Here is a 10,018-nt window from a genome sequence, read left to right as displayed (position 1 = left end):
AAACTTCGCATGAAGACCGTTTGCTCCACCAGAATAGCTTTGCACGATTACATGCACCCACTCATGAATGTGTGTGAGGGGAAGAGGGGGTGGGTTTATTTATGTTAATTATTTTTTTTTTAAACAACAAAAAAAACCACAACAGAGCCATTCACTTGTAAATTAGTGTATTACTTATTGGTAACCCCTGCAGAATAGATCCATTCACTTGTAAAAGCTAAATTAGAATGGGAAGATTGTGGGAAAAAAATAAAATAATAATAATTGAATTCAAGTGATCAGGACTAATTTTTCGAATTGCCATCGTTCAAGAACAGGACAACTTGACATCAAGCAAACAAATTGACCTATTGCCAGATTAGGCACCAAATGAGGAATATACAGTATATATTAAATCCCCTCAACTCCAGGTTATGTTGAGATTATCAAATAATCCTCCAATTTATCATTGCACCGCATATACTTTTCTCGACAACCATTTTTATGGACATTACAGAAAGTCGTGAATTCATATTTTAGAAGCAAGTTCAAATTCTAGAATTTTAAAACCACAAGAGAAAGTCCACACCAAAAACTTTTATTTTGATTAAACACTCAAATGTACAAAAGTGCATGATCACAAGGCCATGGCAAAGCCCACCCGGTCTTGTCCACGGTCAAATTCAGTGCAATAATGGCCAATGAACACATCACCCAAAATCCACAATGGGCCCATTGGTGGAGGAACATCAACAGCCATGAAGCCCAAAAGGCAGGTGGTTCCATAAAAGGTCACGTCCTGAAAGAAACAATTAGTCTCAAACTACAGGTAAAGACATGGCTAGTTTGGTCATGAAACCATAATTATATTTACCAGTATGCTTCAAGACGGCATTAGAAAAAAACAAAAAAAAAAGAACATTTTTTTTTTAAATAAAAGTTTAAAAGGGTACTTGTCTTCAATTCAGTGGAACAATTTCATCTTCAGCAATTTGTTTTTGAACCTTTGCAAAAATAGTGGTTGTAAGCAGAGTGACCCATGTCTTACCTTTGTTACATATTGCTCTCCTGTCAAGGTGTAGCCCTTTCCACCAAACAGGATTGTGACAACTGGGAGCGATGTGACAGCATTGCAGTCAATGTAAAACTGCCAAAAAAAAAGAAAAAAAAAAGAAAAGAAAAGCAGTTACCTTATAAATCTTTGCCAAAGGTGCAAAACTCCAACAATCAAATCCAAGAACAGGTGCACCAAGGGAAGGATGACCTATTGTTTATTCCAAAACCTACTGTTACATACCAGCTGTGCCAATCAATGACTGATCAAATACACTAAACCAGCAAGCTTCATGGAATCACCAAATGCCAAAATCTGTAGGTTAAAGAATCACACCAACCTGACCATGTGGTGAAGCAACTGCCCCAAGCGCAATTTGCAGCATTGCAATGTCCTTTGATGGGCCGGTGATCAGAGACGTACCAGTATCTACAATAGCTTCACAGCCACTGCGGCACAGCATCACTGGGCCCACTGTGAGGCTGCGCAAACAAAGTCCATGAGCACATTGGACAAGGTAGCACACACAGCACCACAATACACAACATACAAATAAAATCTCACCCTTCCATATGGATTTACCAATAGCCCTTTTTGTGAGCTTCACGTAGTGAAAGTTTCCTTTGTAATGCTTGGAATCTGACCCACCAAACATCAGTTCACCTCCTGGCAGCATGTTCGGGTCTCTGCAGAGCGGAAAACCAAAAGTGCAAGTAGAAACCTTTAGTTTGATCACATTCAAGTAGTTTCAGCCAAAATTACAAACCGCTGAAGATTTTATCACATCAGGCATTTGTGTATTGGTTGCCAAGGAAGTATTCTGGGATATGACAAGTGTTAAAATCTCTGGAGTATAAATACCAGCTCTCCATTGAAATACATCAACTGCTGATGTCAAAATGAAGTGCACTTTGATTGGCCTATGCTAGCCATTTTTATTTTTTTGAAACTTCCCTGCAGATTAGAAGTTGGTATTGCAAGAAAGTACATTAGGTCAAAGACGATACATCAGATAACTTGGGAGATTATCCACATTAAAAATGGACACAAAGATGTTATGCATTTCACCTTCGGACCCATCACCAGCATGTGGTTTATCGTTGCGAAAGCAGGAAGTCAAAATGGCCGAATCACAGCAAGATACTGGCTGTTGAGGGGAATGCTTCACCATTTATGGCATTGTAGAAATGGGAACCAGATTGGATTAGCAAGGAAATGAATGCATACTACATGGTTGGGCTGAGAAGAAAATTTCACACATTTTTCAAACCACTGACTGACAATGTTCGGTACCTTCTGGATGTTGTGGAAGGCTGAAATTTGGCATGCCAACACACAAAGCCGGTACACGGCATATAAGTAGTGTATATATGTTGCTTCTGGGACACTCATTTTCCCATTGACTTACATGTTAATTTTTCCCCTCCCTCATTGCCCCTAAACACCTCTATTTCTCTCACCCTGTTCTTTACGAACCTTCTAACCTTTTGACATGTTATCCTTATTCATTAGACCACTTAAACAATGGTCCTTCTGTGTGAACCTGTGATCCTTCTGACCTTATGGACCTTTTAACCTTTTACTCTTAATATCATCTGGTGAATCATCTTTGGCCCACTCAAACAACGACCCCTACAAATATTTGTTTATGCGTGGGAAATAATTTAATTCTCTTGCCACTCTCTTCACCATCTAATATATTAACAAAAAATATGTTTGAGTTTGGTTCTTTATTAAGATATTTTAACTGAGCTAAGATAAAATGGTAAACCTCCCTCAATGTTCTTGTTTGAGCGCCTCCAGTGCCACACACCTTTTGGTAGGCTCTGTCCACCTTTTGTTAAGCTCCGTCCACTTTTTGGTAAGCCCCGCCCCCTTTTAAGCCCCGCCCACTTTTGCGAAGCCCCGCCCCCTTTTGATAAGCCCCGCCCCTTTTTGCTAAGCCCCACCCACTTTTGCTAAGCCCCACCCACTTTATAAACGCTTTAGCATTGTATCATTTCCAGGTAATACGTTACATCATTTTCAGGGAATTCCCATCACAGCATTTCCAGTTAAGACATGCCCAGGGAATTTCCACAGGAAATGACACACCCAGTCCTTAAAAAAGGCACCGACCACACAGGCTTTTTCAAACACGCTTTCTGCTTCACTTGAGAATGGACTACTATGCCGAAATGGAATGGGATAACTTTGCTATTCCTTGGAGTCCTACTACCTGTGTAGAACTCAACCTTCAGATTGATGAACTGGACTAGAACCTCTTATCAATGGAGGTAAGTTTGTTTATTTATTAATTTATTTATTTAATTAATTATTAATTTAATTATTTATTTTAATTTTTTTTTTTTTTAGATGAGACTCGTGTAAGAGTTAACAAAGTTTATTTTAATATTCATAGAGCTTGATTTATACAAATAAAAATATTGTATTAAATTAATACATTGTTATTTTCTTTCACAGGAAATTGTATCTGAGATACGAAATGAAAATTCTGCTTTTAACACAACTTGGGATGAAGTAATTTTTTTGTTTGAAGACATTTTGAACAACCAAGACCCCAGAACGAGTTCTACCTTGATGACCCAGCCAAAGAGTTATACCTTGGAGATCCACAAAATCCTGAAAAAGAGTTTTACCATGATGATACTTGTTGTGAGTTATCAAAACAAAACCCACTGAACAAGTTCTACTTTGATGAGCCAGAATACAAGTCATACATTGGAGACCCACAAATTTCTGAAAATTGGGAAAGGGGAGTTCTCCCTGATGGTCCGCAGTTATACTATGTGAGACACATCATAGAAACCCTAAAAAATTGTGAAATGGGAATTCTCCCTGATGGTCTGCAGTTATACTATGTGAGACACATCATAGAAACCCTAAAAAATTGGGCAAGGAGAGTTCTCCCTGATGGTCCGCAGTTATACTATGTGAGACACATCATAGAAACCCTAAAAAATTGGGCAAGGAGAGTTCTCCCTGATGGTCCGCAGTTATACTATGTGAGACACATCATAGAAACCCTAAAAAATTGGGAAAGGGAAGTTTTCCCTGATGGTCCGCAGTTATACTATGTGAGACTTATCACGGAAACCCCCAATATTTCTGAAAATTGTGGTTCTACCTTGGGGACTTGGAAAGATGGTTATATTTTTGGAGACTCGGAATGGGGGTTTTGTTTTGATGACTCGGAATGTGATACCTATCTTGGAGGCTCAACAGGAATGTGGTTATACCTTGGGAACTTGGAAAGTTGGTTTTATTTTGGAGACTCTACCTGTGGGGTTCCTCTTGGAGACTCTTTGGATTCTAAAGCAATGAACAATGTTCTTTATTTAATGACGCTTGATTTAAGCAATATCAAGAAAGTTCGAGGAAGAAAATGCTGGAAAATTCTTTCTTCCCATTTCTACTTCTTCAAACTTGAAAGCCTTGAAAGACAGAATTGGCGGAAGAGGAAAAAAAAGAAAAAAGAAATACGTATTTAAAAAAAGAAGAAAAGAAAGATTATGTTAGGGTTTGGGTGGGATTTTGAATGTGAGGGTTAGGGTTGGGGTTGGGTTAGGGATGGGGTTGGGTTAGGGATGGGGTTGGGTTAGGGATGGGGTTGGGTTAGGGATGGGGTTGGGTTAGGGATGGGGTTGGGTTAGGGATGGGGTTGGGTTAGGGATGGGTTGGGTTAGGGATGGGGTTGGGTTAGGGTTGGGATTTTGAATGTGAGGGTTAGGGATGGGGTTGGGTTAGGGATGGGGTTGGGTTAGGGATGGGATTGGGTTAGGGTTGGGATTTTGAATGTGAGGGTTAGGGATGGGTTGGGTTAGGGATGGGGTTGGGTTAGGGATGGGGTTGGGTTAGGGTTGGGATTTTGAATGTGAGGGTTAGGGTTGGGGTTGGGTTAGGGATGGGGTTGGGTTAGGGATGGGGTTGGGTTAGGGATGGGGTTGGGTTAGGGATGGGTTTGGGATGGGGTTGGGTTAGGGTTTGTATATTATTATGACTCACTCACACATACACACACACACAAAAGTTAAGCCCCAACTAAAAAGTTGTGGGATTCTGTGTTTGGGGTTCACAGATTTAAAAACGTATCCCCATTATACACACACAAAAGTTAAGCCCCAACTGGAAAGTTGAGGGATTCTGTGTTTGGGGTTCACAGATTAAAAAACGTATCCCCATTATACACACACAAAAGTTAAGCCCCAACTAAAAAGTTGTGGGATTCTGTGTTTGGGGTTCACAGATTTAAAAACGTATCCCCATTATACACACACAAAAGTTAAGCCCCAACTAAAAAGTTGTGGGATTCTGTATTTGGGGTTCACAGATTTAAAAACGTATCCCCATTACATTTTATTTATTTATTTATTATTTTCAAGGGTATTATCTGCTTACTTGTGTTTTTTGTAATTCTTGCGAGTAAAATGAACCCAAGATTTCTTCTCCATTTAAATCATATAATTTGTAGGTCCAAGGGACTGTATCCATTACATCAATGATTTTAAATAATTCACGAGTCCATTTTTGTGTATAACCTTTCTCAAAATGACTTTTCCATTTGTATATTCTTACAATATCACCAACTTTAAACTTGGGCTTTCTCAAATTAATCTCCTTTTCATATTCTAATTTTGTAAATGTTTCTGATGGTTTTGATTTTGTTGATGAATGAACTGTATTATTGTAATTATCTACAATATCCTGAATTAAATACACCCATTTTTGAGAACCGAGTTGTGTGAATTTTTTATATAATTTCTCTTTTAAAGTACGATTAAAACGCTCAATAACAACTGCCTTTCCTTCATTAAAGGTGCTGTATAATTTAATACCCTTCCCCTTAAGAAATTTCATGAATATTTTGTTATAGAACTCTGTTCCCTCATCAGTCCATAACTTCTTTGGTTTCCTTTTATCCCGATCAAATATTAGCTTAAAGGCTAACATTAAAGTATCACCCCTTTTATTTTTTAAAGGGACAACCCAGGCAAATCTACTCCTCAAATCAATAACGGTTAAAGCATACCTGTATCCCCTGTCATTATTCAATTCAATTAAATCAGCGGACCATATGTGGTCGGTGTATTTAGAATAAACCTTCCTTCTTTTAAACTTTGTGATTATAGGTTTGTGTAATTCTTCAGCCAAAAGCTCCTCAGTCTTGATGACATCATTAGAGCCTAATAGTTTTTTGAGGAATAACCAAGACCAAGTTTCAATTTAGCATTTATCAAATTTCTCACAATAAACCTATCAACTTTCTCTCTCAACGTTGGATTTTGTATCAAAGACAAATTATACAACATTTCGCTGTCGGCTTTATGTTTTTCAGTCAACGTAGTGGTTTTCCCATAAGCAATATCATGCTTCATACACACTTCGTCAACCCTATTTGTAGGTTTAGACCAAGGTTTAGGATTGTCAGCCTCATCTAATCTTTTATCCAAGTTTGTTCCTGGACCACAGAAAGAATACCCTGGAAGGTGTAATTCCTCTGGAATTCCAGTTGTGTAAATTTACTTCCTGACAGAAACTTTTGTATGTCTCCTCCTCTTTTAGGAGAGATGAATTGGCACTTTTTAGAGCCACATACTTGACATATTCCTTTTTGATAAACTCTATTATTTTTAGCTTTAACATAAGAGATATTTTTAGATTTAGTTTTCTTTTTACATTTGAGACAATAACTCATATTTATTTATCAGAAAAATTCCGACAGAGTATCAAAACCTTTTTGGTTTTCAACATATACATTTCAATCTTTATTTTTAAAACATAAAGAATCCTAAGGAATGCCTTCACTCTCTCCTCCATTTATTTACAAATAAAAACTAACTAAAGTCAATGACACCAACATCATCAATCACATAATCTTTTCCTTCTTCTTCTTCTTCTTCACCACTTTCTCGTTTAAATCTCCTCCCTGAAATTGAAGACATTGACGTTGTTATTTTTGAAACCATTATCTTCATAAGAGTTGTTAATTCTTTAATTTCCTCTTCGGTGCATTGAGATTGATTTATTTGCTCTAATACACTCAATCTTTTACGAATCTCACCGATTTCCATCTTTTTATATTTTTCCTCCCTCTCTCTTTGCTCCCTTTCCTCCCTCTCCTCCTTCTCCTTTTTCTCCCTCTCCTCCTTCTTCTTTTTCTCTTTCCTCCTTCTCCCTTTTCTCTCCTTCCTCCTTCTCCCTTTTCTCCCTCTCCTCCTCCTTTTTCTCCCTCTCCTCCTTCTCCTCCCTCTCCCTTTCCTCCTTCTCCTTTTTCTCTTTTCTCCTTCTCTTCTTCAACTCCTTCCTCATCCCTTGCTACCCTTGAGTTTAAACCCCAAAGAATATTATACATGTACTCATCTGGATTTTGAGATATTCTTGTATCTATAATTATTTTTCTCATAATAGGATACCAATAAGATTTGTTGACGATTTCTAAAAGAGTTTTATATTTCATAACTTTGTGAAGTTCATTTTTATTTAATACTTTAAACAAGTCTCTATTTGTGGGTTTAACAATATCAGTATAAGGCCAGTTTTTTATGACAAAATTCCCATGTATATGCTCCAAATCATAAGGTATGTAATACCGAGCACCCTTTTCTTGTAGGTATCCTTGAATACAAAAATTATAATTCTCTTGTAGTCTTCTTCCTGCCATTTATGTATCAGAAATATATGTGAGATTAATATTATGACAGGTAATACCACCCCATCTTCCCACTACCAAATCGGTTTGTATTCCTCGGCTTTCTATCCTTATCTCATGACCTTCCTTCTTTGTCATGCTAACCATCGCTATACTATCATATATTTTTCTTTTCTTAAAACCATGTATTTGTTGTTTATTAATTGTACTTCCACATAAATCCATATCCTCACCAAGTGGATAATATTCTTCTTTACGAGACTGATTCAAATCATGTAGGTCTTCTATGTTTATTGAAAAAGACCAATTATACCCTAAATCAGGCATATCGTACCCCCATTTATTAATTCGCATATTAACTATATGTCCTTCTTTATAAAATTCAATTGTAAGCAGGTAGTTAAATTCAATGAGGAAAGGTGTATGGGCAGTATAACCAGGTGTTGTGGTTGTAAATTTTACTTGTTTAACAAAACGTGCTGTTTTCTTTAAAAATATATATTGTGATAAATCACTAAATCTAATTAAGTCATTTGCATCTGTAGGGTTTGGATAATTGATTAATTTATAAGTATTCTTCATATTAATATTTTTACTTACACTATATTTTTGTCGTTCAGCCTGTGCCTTTGTATAATAATTTGATAAATCAATATCCTGAGAGGATTTTCCAAAGATAGAACCATCTTTTCCAACATAAGTCATTTATATTAGATATAAAAATGATATCATAAAAATTTTCATTATTGTTGAGTTGAAATAATACACATAAACATAATTGACCACAACATTTAGAATTAATTTCTTGAACTTGAAATGTTTGATAAACACCATTCTGTAAGAATTGTATTACTTCAACAGGTGGTGGCATACCATAACTATCAAAATAATATTTATCCTGACTATTATGAATACAAACCCAATGAGAACCATTCTGTGTGTCTAAATTCATAATAATATTCTTTGTATTCTTATTTATATGTATTAATTCATCTCTCATACAAATAACCACATTATCAATTTTTAGTGTTTTACAATACTTAGTAAGTTCTATATTTGACGTTGTATTCTTTCCAAATTGTTTAAACCATTTATCCATTTATTTATGAGAAAGATACAATCCATTACCCCGTTTAGTTAGTTTAACACCCGCTTGAGCGATAGAGGAAAGCATATCTCTAACCAACAATCTAGCTTTATCAGGTAGACTTTCAAGTTTTTGAGCAAAATCTACAATTACACCACTTCCACTAATTTGTTTCTCCAACTCCTTGTTATGTCTTTCCAATTCTTTTTGAGCTTTTAGTTGTGCCTTCCTTTCGTTAGCAGTTTTTACCGCTGCTGAAATACCACCAGTCAATGCTCCCGCCGCACTTAAACCAGCAAATAAAGGAATTAGAAACGGGAGAAATCCTCCTCTTGACTCGTCTATTGAATATTTCTTTAACATAGGTTTCGTCATTTTAATTTTAAGAGATCCAACATCATTTAGTGTTTTTACTTGTGTGTGTGTGAGTAAAACATCAATTCTTACAGCTCCTTTTCTTTGAATTGTATTAACATTAATAATACAAGGCTTTTGATTTTGAATACAAGATGTTAATTTATTAAGATTGATTTGATTAACATATACCCCAACCATTTATTTATGAGAAAAAACCTATGTGATATTAATCATAACACCATTATCTGTATTAATCTGTAATTCTGTTTCCTCCAAAAGCAAACAATATGCATTAACCTCTTCACTCTCCCCTCTTTCAATGTATAGAGAAGTATCCACTCGATTAGACTTTATAGTTTCCTTTTGAGAACTCAGGTCAATTGCGTAGATTGTATAAAGTTTTTGAAACGCAACCATATCCAAAATAGGATCATTATTACCGTTGCTTTCACACACCTTTTGGTAAGACTTGTAGGCTTCCGCATAATCATTTTTTTCCCAATCAATTTCCAATCTATCTCGCGGATAAAATGTGCCATCAAGAGAAACCCGAAGTTGTTTCACCTTAGCATTATCACTCAGCGCATTATTCTTATTAGTACCGCCCTCTCCATCTGGTTTTTTAAAAATGAGCCAGAGGTATCGTGGCTTTCCTTGAAGAACACCCAAATTCCAAGTGTAGGTAGTGTGTTCCAGTTTAACGTGTTGACATCTTCTTTTAAGGTATGATACATTTAGCGGTTTCTTTGAGTTAAGTCTTCTATTTAACATCTCTTCCATTTAAAGATTAGGAGTATATTCACTAATATACCAACACAAATCATTAATAACAAATTTATTCTTTTCTCCAAAAGCATTTTCAACCCCAAAAAGCAATCTATTTACATTATCA

The 10,018-nt window shown here is 36.2% G+C and overlaps 1 protein-coding gene across 1 annotated transcript in view; it reads right to left on the bottom strand.

Moving 5' to 3' along the window:
• Window positions 1-411: 411 nt before the first annotated feature.
• The window catches only part of LOC137423131 (cathepsin D-like), a 56,125-nt gene continuing 46,518 nt past the window's right edge, over window positions 412-10,018 (bottom strand). Inside the window, 5 exon segments of the mRNA XM_078774666.1 lie at window positions 412-778; window positions 1,028-1,126; window positions 1,374-1,515; window positions 1,598-1,631; window positions 1,634-1,719. Of these exon segments, the coding sequence (XP_078630792.1) occupies window positions 617-778; window positions 1,028-1,126; window positions 1,374-1,515; window positions 1,598-1,631; window positions 1,634-1,719 (523 nt within the window). The 3' untranslated portion in view covers window positions 412-616.

This window comes from Myxine glutinosa, chromosome 3 (genome assembly GCF_964187855.1).
Source record: "Myxine glutinosa chromosome 3, kmMyxGlut1.1, whole genome shotgun sequence".
Taxonomy (NCBI): Eukaryota; Metazoa; Chordata; class Myxini; order Myxiniformes; family Myxinidae; genus Myxine; species Myxine glutinosa.
Note: the sequence above shows the minus strand (reverse complement) of the source record. Positions and strands in the feature narration are given on the sequence as shown.